The sequence below is a fragment of the Podarcis cretensis genome (assembly GCF_951804945.1).
Source record: "Podarcis cretensis genome assembly, chromosome: 17".
Lineage (NCBI taxonomy): Eukaryota > Metazoa > Chordata > Lepidosauria > Squamata > Lacertidae > Podarcis > Podarcis cretensis.
In genome coordinates this window covers 11592385-11607135 of record NC_137187.1, presented here as the reverse complement: position 1 = coordinate 11607135, position 14751 = coordinate 11592385, and the positions used below count along the sequence as shown (strand labels likewise).

At 43.5% G+C, this 14751-nt stretch overlaps 1 protein-coding gene and 1 long non-coding RNA gene across 3 annotated transcripts in view; one reads left to right on the top strand and one right to left on the bottom strand.

Annotated features, from left to right (window-relative positions):
- The first annotated feature begins 633 nt into the window (after window positions 1–633).
- The window catches only part of KCMF1 (potassium channel modulatory factor 1), a 45197-nt gene continuing 31079 nt past the window's right edge, over window positions 634–14751 (top strand). The window contains exon 1 of one of the 2 annotated variants that reach the window (XM_079959667.1): window positions 634–1324. In XM_079959667.1, coding sequence (XP_079815793.1) covers window positions 1309–1324 — 16 coding nt within the window. In that variant the 5' untranslated portion in view covers window positions 634–1308. Of the gene's footprint in view, window positions 1325–2035; window positions 2058–14751 lie in introns of those variants that run through there. The other variant, XM_079959668.1, reaches the window with a different exon arrangement.
- Window positions 2064–7852, bottom strand: LOC307206614. The gene is made up of 3 exons (XR_013834418.1): window positions 6315–7852; window positions 3554–6209; window positions 2064–3346 (listed from the first exon to the last, which is right to left on the bottom strand). It is a non-coding gene; the product is annotated as an uncharacterized lncRNA (long non-coding RNA).

Below are 14751 nucleotides of genomic sequence, written 5' to 3'. Positions count from 1 at the left end.
GAACAGACTCCTAAAAGAGGTCGCAAGACTCTCTTTCCTTGGAGGTTTTTAAGCAGAAGTTCGATGGCCATCCGCCATGCCTAATTTAGCTGACGTCCCTGCATTGCAGGGGGGTTGAACTAGATGACCCTCAGGGTGCCCTTCCAACCATTCTCTGATTCCAAGCCGAGCCTCCCGAGTTTACTCGGAAAGAAATCCTACTGTGTTCAAACCATGCCTTCCTGACGTGTAAATTAACGTGGTAGCCCAGTGTGTGCTACTGGGACCCCCAAAGCTGCAAGGGCGGGGAACAAACCAGCGCTTGGAGTTTGGATCGGAGTCTTAGTAAAAAAAAAAAACCCCATAAATTTCTGCACATCTCCCAGGCTGTACATCTATGGGGAGGGATGTGGGGCCTAGTCTTCCGAGGCTGAAGCCCAGCTTCTCTATTTTATTTTCTTCTTCAAACGAACGGCTGTTGTAGCCGCCCAGAGAGGGAGAGCGCGTTTTGTGAGGGAAAAGAAGGCGGTTTTGTGAGGGAAAAGGCTTGAGAGCCGAGAGCGGGGCTGAGGTGCGTGAGGGGAAGGCGAGACCCTCCTCCCCTCAGCCGCCCGGCCGGCTCTTTCCTCCCTCTCTGGCCCGCTGTGTTATTTCCTCTTCCTCTCGGCGGGCGGGAGGAGAGACAGAGAGAAGGGGAGGTAGGCTGGGCAGGCCGGGCGAGGAGGAGGAGGAGGAAGAGGCAGCGGCGGCGGCGGCGCTGTTACCGCCGAGCGTGGTGGTAGGACGACGACGACGACGGACGACGTGGGGAGGGGAATAGACCAGGGAGACCGACGAGACCCGCCGCCGCTGCTGCTGTCGTCGTCGGGCGGGAGGGCGGCGCTAGGAGCTGGCGGGGCCCTGAGCGAGCTTACAGAGTCACCGTGTCACGGCGGCGGCACCCGCCCGCCCGCCCGCCTGCTTGCTGCCTCCCGGGAAGGCGGGGAGGGAGGAACTGCAGCCGCCGCCGCCGCCGCCGCCGCCACCATCCCGGAGAGGCCTCACCATCACTACTACTACGAGCGCCGCCGCCGCCGCCGCCGCCGGAGTCGATTCGCCTCCCTCCGCCCGCCCGCGCCGAAGAGAGCCGCCTCCTGCCCACGGAGCGGGTGACTTGGGAGAGGCTAGGCCCAGCCTCGAGCCTCGCCCGGGCCCAGGCTGCGGAGCCGGTGCCGGACAGCCAAGACCGGGGGTGGGTGGGGGGGTGGGGGAGGGAGGGAACTGGAGCCCGGGACGGGCCTGGGCTGGGCCGGGCCGGGCCGCTGCCGCCGCCTTCTCCTCTGAACTAGGATGTCCCGACATGAAGGTGAGTGAGTGCGGGGCCGCTGCTGCCGCTGGCCGGGCCTGGGCGACACCGGGCGGGGGATGGGGAGAAGGAAAGGGAGCCAAGGAGAGAGCGAGAGGTGGATCATCATGGCGCCGCCGACGCTGCACTAGGAGGGGTGGCGGTAGTTCGTAAGTCGGCAGCGGAGCCGGGCCTCGGGTAGCAGCCGCAGCCGGCGGTGGCGGGAGAAGGGCGGGCCGGAGCTGCTTTGCATTGTCATGGGGCCTGTGTCCGTTACGGCTCCCTTTTCGTCCCGGACCAGGAGGTGGCCTGAACTGCGGCCTAAAAAAAAAAAAACGAGGCCCAGGCGGTTGTGGGCGCCTCAGAGCCTGGCCTGGCTTTGGCCCCGCCCTAAGGGGGGGAATATAGTAGTTATGGGGCGAATGAATGCCGCCCCGTTTCCCGGGACGATCTGCGCCTTTATGGCGGGCGTGATTTGATACGGAGGGGAAGAGTGGATGTGAGCGAGCCAGGCCCAGCTGGCAGGGCAGGGAAGCCCATGGCTTGGCGGGGTTGGGGGGGAGAATAGGAAGGGTGGGTTTTAGGGGCAGGCTTGCATTGCCGGACAGAGTTGGGGGTTGTTGTGGGGCACGTGGGAATGGCGTACATAAGGCTTCAGGGCTAACGGCAAGTGAGCGCTTGGGACTGGAGCCGGAGAGGGAAGCTGCATTTCGGTGTCTAGGCTTGGTGAACCAAGAGGAAGGGAGAATGGCAGGTAGGGGTGGCTCTGCGCAAGGAGAGGATGTTGGGAAAGAAGTGGGGGCAACGCAAAGAGAGGACAAATGTAGTTTGGCACTGTATTGCCGAAGGAAAATGGATGCATGCTCGTCAAAGTTATGGGTGGGGTGGACGATGATTAAATGGTGGAGAAAAACTGGCAGCAGTACCAGTGGGGATATATGCCTGGCGAGGAGGGTAATGTATGGGTACCAGAAGCCTGAAAAGCGCACAGAGGGCACTTCGTAGGTGTGTTAATCTGGTAAGAGAAATGTGCACACAGAGTTGTGCCGAAGTGAAGTGTGGACATGTGAGGAAGTGAGTTTTGAAGAGGAAGTTGAAATTGGGAACGCTTCAGAGTTGGTGTGACTTGCAGCATATGCTTCAGGGAATTCTTATTTTGGATGGCAGCGAAAGGCTTGTGATGGGTGGTAGCCATGAAGAACAGCAAATAATGTAAAGTTGAAAAGGTTCCCTAAGGGAGAGTGAATATATAGGGCCGGATTGTTGATGTAGATAAGGGCTTGGATGATATTCTAAGGTGGTTGAATATACATTTTCATACTTTTTTGCTGTAAAGTTGATTGTAATCTGAGTAGCTGTTGAGAAACTAGTAAATTGCACTTCTATCTAATCTGATAGGTCTCCCCTAGTCTAGGGCAAGTAAGAATTATTTATTGTTGGCCACATTTACATTCTGCCTTTTTCTCCAAGTTGCTCAGTGTGGTTCTCCCCCTCTTCATTTAATCCCCCCAATAGCCCTGTGAGGTAGGCTAGTCTGAGAGGCAGTGGCTGGCCCAAGGTCAGCCAATGAACTTCATGGCCAAGTGGGAATTTGAATTCTGGTCTCGCAGGTCCTAATTTGACCCTAACCAATGCACCACACTCAAGTATATATACATTCAAGCGTCTTTGTGGCACATACGTCCATATGGGCTGATAAATTCACAATAGCTATTTACAACATGACACCTTAAAAATAAGTGGCTAATGTGTGGTCCTCCTGATGTTGCTCTACAAGGACCTTCATCTTCCTTGATCGTTTACAGTTCTGGTGGTGCTTATGGGAATGGTAGCTCACCAAGTTCTGAAGGGCCACACATTAGCCGCAGCTAACTTGAAACTTTCTTTCTTGGATGTAATTGTATGCTGCCTTCCTCCTTTTGTTTACTCACATTTTGCAGCACCATAGAAGACAACACGGACAATAGTTCACTTTGCTCTTGATATTCTTTTTTTGTTGATGTGGAAGTAAATGGATGATCAATAAGCAAACAGTGAGAGGAACTGAAAATTTGAAACAAAACAAAAAAATTCCTTCCAGTAGCACCTTAAAGACCAACTAAGTTAGTTCTTGGTATGAGCTTCAGAAGTGTGCATGCACACGAAAGCTCATACCAAGAACTAACTTAGTTGATCTTTAAGGTGCTACTGGAAGGATTTTTTTTATTTTGTTTTGACTATGGCAGACCAACACGGCTACCTATCTGTAACTGAAAATTTGAAAAGGTTTGTGGGTAATAGGAAGAATTATGTGTGACTAATGGATCATATTTTGTTTTGTTTTCATTTTTCTGGTGATAATTAGCAATAAGATGACATACAGAAGTTATATGTAGTAAAACTTTTAAACAAGCAAGTACGAATTTAACAGCCAATGGATATGGAACATTGTCATGGAGGCAGATATGTATATATTAATGATACTGAGGAATAAGTTATCCATGACAACCAAAAACTTTTGTATTTAAATGTTTAATGTTGCTGAAAGTGTTAACGTCGATTACGTGAAAAACAATCTTCCATTTTTTACTAATGGTTGGTGTCTTTTTGATAGTTGGAGCTCCATTAGCTAATTCCATTAGCAAATTCCAGCTATCAAAGGGCACGACGAACCCAACAGTAAAAGATGGAATATAGTTTTTCAGTGTTATGTAAAGTTCAGTCTTCCATATTTACTATTGGTTAGTGCCTTTTGACAGTTGAAATTCCATTAGCTAATGGAATTTGCTGCCAGATGTGTCAATGAACACAGCTTAAATAACTTTACCAGGGGATTTGATGAATTCATGGAGAGGTATGCCTATCATGGAACCTCCCTGTTCATAGACGGTAAGCCACTGAATACCATTTGCTAGGGGCCAAATGATATGGGAGTGTTGTTCCCTTTGTGCTCTGCTTGTTGGCTTCCTGCAAGCCTCTGATTGAATACTGTTGGGGACAGACTGCTGGACTAGATGAATCCTTGGTCTGATCCAGCAGAGCTGTTGCTTTTAAATTAGTGAATAGTAAGTTATTTTACTGTTGTCCTTTTGAGGCTGAATGGTTCTTACAAGGGCTGCAATCCCGTTGTGTGCAGGCTTCAAGTATAGTAGTGGAATAAAGCTCCATTGTAGCTGTGCTAATTAAAATTATAACGGAGAGATGCCAAGTACATCTGAGGTCTATATGTATCCTGTAGATGCCAGCTCTTCAAAGTGTGAGGGCTTTCTACTATAAATGACTGTAATAATAGCTGATTTCAAAGTATTTGCTTAAGTGTGGGATCCTGGAGATTCTGCAGCCACACAGTCAACTTAGTGCATGTGCACATGTCCTTGTAATTTGTAAACTTCTGCCGTTTTACAGCCTGATCCTGTGCATTTTTACTTGGAAGCCCCAGTTCAATGTTCATAGGGCTGCAGCCTTAGAGTCAGTTTTAGTTCCTGCAATGAGATTTCAATGATGAAAAGAGATAATTTTTTTTATTAATGTGGATCAAGCCAAACTCAGACGCTTTTAAAAAATCTGAAAATAGTGTGATAATCTGGAGTGTTGTTTTGCAAATTATGGATATTATTCTTGGCTGCATCTTGTTTTAGTGTTTGCTGTGTTAGTATTTTGGTTGTTGTTTTTGTTGTGGCCAGTCCATAAGAGAGGACACTAAAATATGATGCAAACATGGCTACAATGCTTGTTTTGGCACCTTCTGAGTTCCCTGACCTTTTTGTCCACTAATAAATCTACATCAGCTGTGAAATTACCTGAGTAACTCCTGTTTCAGTGAGTAATGTTGATTTTCTCACAAGTAGTATCTGGACACCCAGTTTGAGTCTTAACAGGAAGCAAGTAAGAAGACAAATGGAAATACAGTAGAAAGTTTTTGTGCATCAGACAGCTGTTTGAGAGAACTATGTGTTAATGATCTGAGAAGCCTTGGGTTACCAGGGTCCTGTTGTTCAGGAGTAGGTTGGGGTATATTAACTGGCAGCAAAGACTTGGGAACCAAAGCTGGAGTTCCAGGAAGTCAGCCTACTTAACTTGTAGCTGATATGATATTGGATGTGGCCTCAGTGCCTACTAGAGCATGCTGACAGTTTATGTAGTGTGGCTGCTCAGATCCCTGCTGGTAGCTTAGTAAAGGAAAGCTTTGATTCTGCAACTAGTTATTGGTTTTCAGTGAAACTGCTTGCTGAACAGTTGTGTTTGATATATTTTCAGTGCTCAGACCATATTTTTTGTTGCTTCCTCTTTGGGTTATGGCAGCTGAGCAATCTTGATCCTGGCTGTAGGTTTGTGGGAACATTTGTTGGGGGAAAGTATCTGAAAGGGCAAATTCTCCTCTGTTTTATGATAGTTCTGAACTACCCCATGACATTGTCATTGTTTTTAAAGAAATTGTTTTATTCATCCTTCAGTGCAGATGCATTGTAGTAGGGATGGCTTGGGCTTAGCTTGATTCCACACTTATTTTGGCATTCTTCGGCTGGTACCCGGTTTTGGCACTTAGGATGCACAGCTCCAGAAACAAGTACATAACAAGTTTGAAACAATGTCTGTAATAATGTGTGACATTGCAGGTTTGTGTATTGCTCCAAATATTGTACAAATTGGTCTCTGTAATGAATGGATGTTGAGAATTGCCAAAAGCCTATTTCATCCAGATTCTGTTTACAACAGCAGTTAACCAGATGACCGTGGGACAAACAGGGCATCAAGCTAGCAGAGGTATACTGCCTTTGAATAGGAAGTTTGTTTTTAATTCTCGTGGCTCATAATCAGTGAGATTCTTGATGCTCCATGAATTCTTCTAATTCTCCTTTAAAATCATTAAGTTAATGGAAACTACATCTTGAAGTAGTGGGTTCCTTTTGATTGTGCTGACCCTGTCCTAATATAATGAAAAAGAGGAATAACTTGATTCAATTTATTCTGTGTACAGTGCATAACATAGCCTGGATCCCCCGTCCCTGGCCCCTAGTTCATAGGTACTCACAATTGTTGCAGGGGATGGGAGACCTTGTAAGGACTCTACTCTGCTTGTCCTCTTGTACTCTGTAAAGCCACACTGACATTTGACATCACAGTAGACAAACAATCTGTAACTAAAAAATGAAACAACAGAGGTGAGTGGTGGAAGTGAAGGCAGGAGTTAACAGAGGAAGAATGTTATTTCAGTTATACACAATTAGGTTGAGTTATGGAGGGGATTGTGAGTTGTGTCAAAGTCTTCACAGAAAAGCTTGGTTTTGAAGGAAAAGAGAGAGAGGGCACCATGAAGTTTTTCTGGACGGCAGTTCCAGGGGAGAAAGTAATTTCAAGGAACAGGGGATCTTGGGACACCTGTGGGTAGTGGAGCTGGTGGAGCAAAGGTCACAGGCAGTCATATATAGACATGTAAAAATCAGAGATAAAGGAGGTTAAGGCTATGGAGAGGTTTGCAGGTAAGGACAAGGAGCTTATACCTGAGACTGGAAACCAGTATAGGAATACAAAGAGGGGAAATATGAGCTTATTATCCACGTGCCTAAGAAGGAGGAGGAATACTGATCAAGGAATGTTGATCAATTTCCTAGACTAAGCAGAGTGAGGAGGGCTGCTGGGGAATTAGTTGTATTCATGAATCCCACTTTTCTGTTAAAACAATAGAAGAAGTTTACAGTAGGAGTATAAAAACACATTAAGGTAAAATGAAACTTCAGAAACACATAACAATATAACAGCAGCAATTAAAACTATCAAAAAGCGAGCTAAAAACTCCAGGAAATAACAGTTCATATATCGTACCAAACTGGGATTTTAAAGAAAGGCTTTACTAACTATCGGAAAGCAGGAGATAAGCATGGTAGATCTTCACCAGGAGGAAGCTTTCTAGACCTTTTACAATCTTGGTGCTACCATTGAGGAGGCTCTGTCTCAAGGACCCATCTATCTGATCTTATGTATGAGTAGCCCAGAGAGCATGACGTCCAAGGTATTTTTTTATTAACATTTTTAGTAATCCAAAAGTGCAGTAGCAGGATTTTACATTGTACCATATACATAACAACCAATAAATAATAAGAAACAGAATTAGTGACACCAAGACATCCATGTTTCCTTAGCTGGCATGAATGTTGAATATTGAACACCTAAGTCTGAAGCAACGGAAATAAAAGTTCCACCAGATGACATAAAAATGTTCTGGATTTTCTGTCCGTCCTGTAAATATGCAGTTTTGATATGCAGGTGTGTTTTTTGGGTGGTGTTGTCATTTAGTCGTGTCCGACTCTTCGTGACCCCATGGACCAGAGCACGCCAGGCACTCCTCTCTTCCACTGCCTCCCGCAGTTTGGTCAAACTCATGCTGGTAGCTTCGAGAACACTATCCAACCATCTCGTCCTCTGTCGTTCCCTTCTCCTTGTGCCCTCCATCTTTCCCAACATCAGGGTCTTTTCCAGGGAGTCTTCTCTTCTCATGAGGTGGCCAAAGTATTGGAGTCTTGGCTTCAGGATCTGTCCTTCCAGTGAGCACTCAGGGCTGATTTCCTTAAGAATGGAGAGGTCTGATCTTCTTGCAGTCCATGGGACTCTAAAGAGTCTCCTCCAGCACCATAATTCAAAAGCATCAATTCTTTGGCGATCAGCCCTCTTTTATGGTCCAGCTCTCACTTCCATACATCGCTACTGGGAAAACCATAGCTTTAACTATACGGACCTTGTTGGCAAGGTGATGTCTCTGCTTTTTAAGATGCTGTCTAGGTTTTTTGGGTAATCTGTCCTAATTTGTTTAGGGCTTTAAAGGTTAGTATGAACCCTTTAAATTGAACCCAGAAACAAATGGGCAAAGAATACAGATAGAACAACATTTCTTTTTTTTTCTTTTTTTGTCTCGATCCTTGAAGATGCCAGCAGCATTTTCCATTAATTGAAATGTCTGTGGTTTCAAAAAGGCAGCCCCATGCAAAGAACTATTGCAGTAGTTGAGTCTGGAAGTAACCAGGGCATGGGTAACTGGCACTAGGTTCATCTCCAGAAAAGGCTGCAGCTGGTGAACCAGCCAGAAATAATAAAAGGCACTGCTCATTGCCACCTTCATTATTAGAGAGGTAATGGATGAAGGAGTACCCACAAGCTGCATACCTTCTGCTTCAGGGGAGTATGTCTAAAATAAGTTAAATACCCATATGAAGAAATACTGATGGACAATATTTTTATTTTATCTGGATTACATGTGAAGTTAGGATTTCTGGGTGCTGAAGTTGAATCTGTTTAAGTTAGTCTGTTTGCTTTAAAAAAATTGCAGATGATTTCATGACACAGTTACAAACTTTGACTATCAGTGCTGTTCACTCCAGCTTGCATTCTGTGCATTAACTGGCACTTGCCATTGTTGTTGGAGTGTTCACTGTTTACTTCCCTCTCCTGTGAAAACTGTTCATGTAGGACTATCCCATGCTTTCTGCTTTGCCTAACTAGTTACTAGTTTGTAACACCCATCTCCTTATCCTATAACTGCTAAATTTCCTTAAGAGCATTTAGTAACGCTCAAAGTTTCTTTGAAAGCTCAAACACAAAATGTCAAGACTGTCTTTGTTCTTGACATCCTCAATGAATCTTAAGAGGCTGGTGAAGCAAAACTTCCCATTGCAGACTGCTGATTCCACCCCCCCCCCCAAATGATTTTCCTTCTATATAAAGCCTTCATATCCTTAAGTTTACTTTTCACTAATTTATCTGATGGACATGTTATTTTCTGAAGACTCTTGTTTTGAAATTGTACAAAAATTGGCTACTACCCTATTGGCAAGGAGGCAGGCAGATTTTTAGAAGTCAAGTGTTACCATATTTTAGTCCTCAAAATATTAAATTGGATTGATGACATTCCAGCCCTAGTTACTTGTTGCTTTGAAATTGAAATTTGAAATTGTCAGTTCTAAAGCCTCATCCTTTCTCACCTCTGTCCTGTTTTAAGATTAAATGCTTGAAAATAATGGTTCACTTGCGACCATCTTTCTAGCATCTTATGTAGTAAATAAACATGGATGCAAATGACTTTGCTTCCCCACAGCTTCCCTTTCATTAGTACTCCTCGCATATATTTGTTACCCACTGATCTCACTGCCTCTTTGATGGGATTCTTGTTACTAATGTGTATTTTTATTTAAGTTCTGAAATTGATTTATTGTAGTTTTATAAGTTGAAGATCTTTATCAAGCAGAGGCCCTTGGCTTTTGTTCTTTAGTTAGCATACGACATGGAATAATTTGTGGCCCCCAGGAAGAGAAACTAAATCTTCACATCCTTTGTTTTAAGACCGCCAGAGCACAATCTATTCATATATATATATATATATATATATATATATATATATATGGCCAGGATGCGGGCATATTACATACTGGAATATGCTGAATGTGTATGTCTTTACATTTTCCTGTTGGTGCAGTTTGGATTAGCAATTCAGCTATTAATGAATTCTATTTATCAGTAGCTAATGGGATGAACTGCACTTTGAACCATTTTACTTGCTAAATGCCTGCCTTGGAAGGCCTGTGCAACATCATGGTTGTACAAACGTAATGATCTGTGCAGAACAAGGACTTAATAAGACATTAATTTTTTTTAGTCTTGTCTGCTAAAGACCTTATACCCAAGGTAGAAGTGGACGCTGAGCGGGGTGAGATATATTCCTGATTCTCTGGTTCCTGCCATCTGTGAATTTTTGGAACATTGTCAGTTATTGGCCTTAAATGCACAAAATCATGGGTGGCTTATGAACGGAATCATAGAATAGGCCTGAGTCCTCTTTCATACTTACATTTATAACCCTTCCTGTCAGTATTGAATACATATTGAATAAATATTCCAAGATTTATTCTACAACTTTGTGTGTACCTTCTTACTCTGAAAGCTTGAAAGTATTGTAACTTCAGTGGTTGGAATTCAACATATGTCCTGTACATGATGAATGAGGTCTCCTGGTGCAAGAGGACTTCCTCCCCCTATGTTTCTGAGACACCTTCAACTTCTACACAGGAAACTAATTCAGACTCCAGAAAAATAGTATCTGTGCAGCATTACTCTACACACTTCACAAAGCTTAGAATCTTAGAATTATAGAGTTGCAAGATACCAAAAGGGTCATCTAGTCCAACCCCCTGCGATGGAAGAATATTTTGTCTTACGAGGAGCTCACACTCATAACCCTGAGATTGAGTCTCATGCTGTACCAACTGAGCTGTCCTGTTTTTAATCAAGGAGTAATTTGCACTGATATTTTCTGTGCTTAATATAGTTTGCATCTGTCATTTGTTCCTTCTTTTAAAGAGACAAGACAAGATTATTTAGTAAGGCCAAGTGGGTTGAGCAAGTCCTGTGCTTTCCTTATGCTGGGTCGAGCTATATCACAGAATCATAGAGCTGGAAGAGATGACAAGGGTTGTCTAGTCCAAGCCCCTGCAATGCAGGAATCTTTTTTGCACAGCATGGGCTCGAACCCATGACCCTGAAATTTAAGAGTCTCATCCTCTACCAACTGAGCTGCACTTCTCACATGCTGCTGCTGTGCTGGCAGAATGGCTGCCATATCCAATACAGGTCAAGCATATGTGAATAGGGCATATTCAGTAGAATGGTGGGCTCTCCCTGTGTATTTTGCCTGCAGCAGCCAAGAGGCCATCTACTTGGGACACTCATTCACCTTATTCAGGTGATGCCTTGCAGCAGCAGCTGCTGCTGCTACTAATGGCTTTTCTCTCAGAGGGGTAAGAAGTATCTAACAGATGGCCTTAATGGAAAACTTGTGCTACCAGAACATACAAATGCAATGCAAAAAAAGCAACACCCGCCTGCATAATCTTTTGAAATGCAGCCCATTGGTGGGTACAGCCCATCAATCAGAGACACTTCTAACAGCCGATGAAATCACCAAATTGAGCACACACATCTGCACCATCATACACGCAACAGCCAAGATTACACCAGAACACCCCTCCTCATCAGCCTCAGTGACACCACCAGCAGTTAGCCCACTATTGCCAGTCTCCAGACATCCTTAGATTGCCATAAGGGGTTCCAGTTCCTTAAAGCTTTTCATAAGCACATACACAAAGGAATGGAAGGAAGATACACACAATACTTGCATATATCTCTGGGCAGGCTTCTTCTGCAGAGCAAATATGGCATTCCTGCAGTGGGTCCAGGATCTACAAGAGAAGGAAGGATCCTTTTATGAAGCAGCCAAGGGGATGGGCCAGGATATGACAGCAAGGATACATACACAGTGACAGCCTTCAGTGACATTGTAGGAGTTAAAGTCCTATGAAGGAGAAGGGGATGGGACTGGCCCTACTCAACTTTTGTATGCATGGAAAAGCTTAGTCGTTTACAGTGGACCTTCTGGATACAAATTTAATTCATTCCGGGGTTCTGTGCGCACCCCGGAAAATATCCAGAGGCGCCGCTTCTGCGCATGAGTGTGATAGAGTGCTTTTGTGCATGCGCAAGAGGCGAAATCCAAAAAAAATACTTCCAAGTTTGCCGCTTTCACAACCTGAACTTTACGTTACTCGAGAGTCTACTGTATTTAAATATTTGTAGGGCACTTTACAGGGATTAGTCCTTGCAAGGCAGCTCACAGTATTAATTACATTCAAGTGTAATTAAACATTGAAACATCTAAAATTATTATAGAATTGGCAAGAAAACAGTATAAGCAAAAAAAGGTATAAATATATATAAAAAAACAAGCTATACAGAAAGTTTAGAAGACAACAATGAAACAACGAAATGCTCTCTTCCCCTATGATGCGGGGTGGAATATTTTCTGTTTCATAAGTTAAGTACTAACAGTGAATAGATGGCAGTTGCAAATACAGCATTGGCTAAGCTTGAAAGTTTCAAAGTTTTTAGCTTTGTTTACTACAACAAGAGGCCTGGAAGGTTGCATTTGGCCCATGGACCTGAGCTTTCCCATCGCTGCTCTATAGTGCATCTGAAGGATTTACAATGCAAACTGAAGAATTAACCTAATTTGCTTAGGAGAACCCACATCGTTGCTTCCTCCACTATCTCTTGAGATATTGGAATAATGAAAGTTTTCCTGTCTGGGGTAGTTGTAGGAGTTACTGGGATCATGTACATGAAGCACTCAATATTTGCTGTATAAAACCATAATTTTTTTTTTTAAAAAAAACATTGTTATTGGTCTTCTTGCCAAATTGAATTTATTTTTAGCCTTGCACATCTTTGGGTAGTTCTCAGATCTTCTACTTCAGCTTCTTATTAGACTTCTGTGTAACATACCAATATGTTTCTTCTTGTTTAATTTAGAATCATTTTGCATTTGAAATCTTTTGCAGTTTGTGGGATTATTTTGGCCCTTTTTGTTGTAAGTGTGCCATGCTGTTTACACTCCATGCAGCTTGCAGGCACTTCTAACTGCTGATGACGCGTTGGGCAAAAGATTTCTGCATTGCAGGGGGTTGGATTAGATGACCCTGGTAGTCTCTTCCAACTCTACAATTCTGTGGTTCAATGATTCTATGAATAGCAATGCACTAACAGCCCTCATTTGATTTTGTTTTAATTCAGATGCTGCACTGGATTTTATAGTTGTGTTGTCCAGCGACACAATGTTGAATTTGACCACTGTTGTGCTTAATTATGGTCAATGCTACATTCCTTTATTCCGTTAACAGACACACAGAATCATTGGGTTGGAAGGGGACAAAAGGCCTCTGCACAGTCTTGTTTGGTATCATTTTCTTTGATTAAAAACTGAGACAAACAAGACAAATGCTCTTTAATCTCCTTTCCATCCTTTAGGTACAGTGGCTCCACATGATTTCTGTTCTTTTTATATATGAAACTGCAAAGTCTCTTGCTAGCTTCAAGGGATTCTTTTATAGTCCATGCAAGGATGAATTTTACTTTGCCTTTAGCTCTTCTTTCTACTTACAACTCCTAGTATAGGCTTCTTATATCACGCTGGTCCAGAGCAGACTTTACATTGATAGAAAGTTCACCCAGAGTTCCATACATACATCATTTTATTTATATGCTGCCTTTCCATAGTTAAAACCAGTTCAAGGCAGCTTACAACATAAAAATTATAATTGCAAACATAGCAAAAGTAGTTGTAAACAATAAATAAAATATCAAAAAGTACACAACCAAATTAAACAATTTCCATATAAATCGTGATACGATCTAAAATAAAGGTACAAAAAATTAATATTAGTAGCAGCAGCAACTCCCCCCCCCCAAGAAAACAACCTAAACCAGGGGTCAGCAAACTTTTTCAGCAGGGGGCTGGTCCACTGTCCCTCACACCTTGTGGGGGGCCGGACTATATTTTGAAAAAAGAAATGAACAAATTCCTGTGCCCCACAAATAACCCAGAGATGCATTTTAAATAAAAGGACACATTCTACTCATTTTTCCTGGACTGTCCACGGGCCGGATTGAGAAGGCGATTGGGCCAGATCCGGCCCCTGGGCCTTAAGTTGCCTCCCCATGACCTAAACGGTACCCCAGTCCAAGCGTCTGTTCAGAAGCATTAGCCTTTGTAGCTGGAGTCATTGGCCTTGCCCTTCCAGGGCAGGTGGGAAACGGCCTGCAAGGCAGGGAGCTGGTATTCCAGGACTCACAGCCAAGATGGTCTGATAGTTATGAGATCATTAGTGGGACATGAGGTTGCCTGTCCTCTATCTCTGCTTACCCCCCACCAACATACTACATTGGTGCAGATACTTACTATTGTTAAGGTTAATTAGAGTTCCCTCTTGTCAAAATGTCAGGATGTCAGACACCTGCTGATGAACATTAGCCATGGAAATAATCAAATCTGGATTGAAGAGCGTAGTCTTTTCTGCATCCTGCTTCATTTTGAACATTTTGCTCATATTCATATTTTTATTTATTATTTGACTAATAATATAGATTCTTACCTGATCTTTCCTCGCTCTCAAAATGCAGCTCTTCAGCAGTTCAGAACTGTCATGTTTGGACCAGTTGTCTTGCGTGTCAGGAACTGCAGTTCTTGAGTGACAGTGATGTACTGGCCTGGGCGTTAGGCTTGCACCTGAAAGATCTTGGTCAAATCCCTAGTGAGTCACAAAGCATACTGATGACTTTGGCCAAGTCACTGTGTGTCAGTTGATTCTATCCCAGAGGGTTGTTAGGAGGAGTAAGGAGAGGGGACCCTACCCTGTCTTGAGCTCTTTGGCAGAAAGATAGGATACAACTTTAATTCTGAAGAACAGAATTAAATTGACAGAGCCACAGTTTTTGAACATCTTGTTGTCTGAGATCTCCTATACATTGTAGATGTGAAGAAGTATAATTATTTGTTAAAACTTACTCATTTTTCTAAACCTGTCAATTTGGTAGTTTATGATCGAGTAAATGGTGTCCAACCTGTTTTTAAAATGTCTGATTTCAAGAGAGGA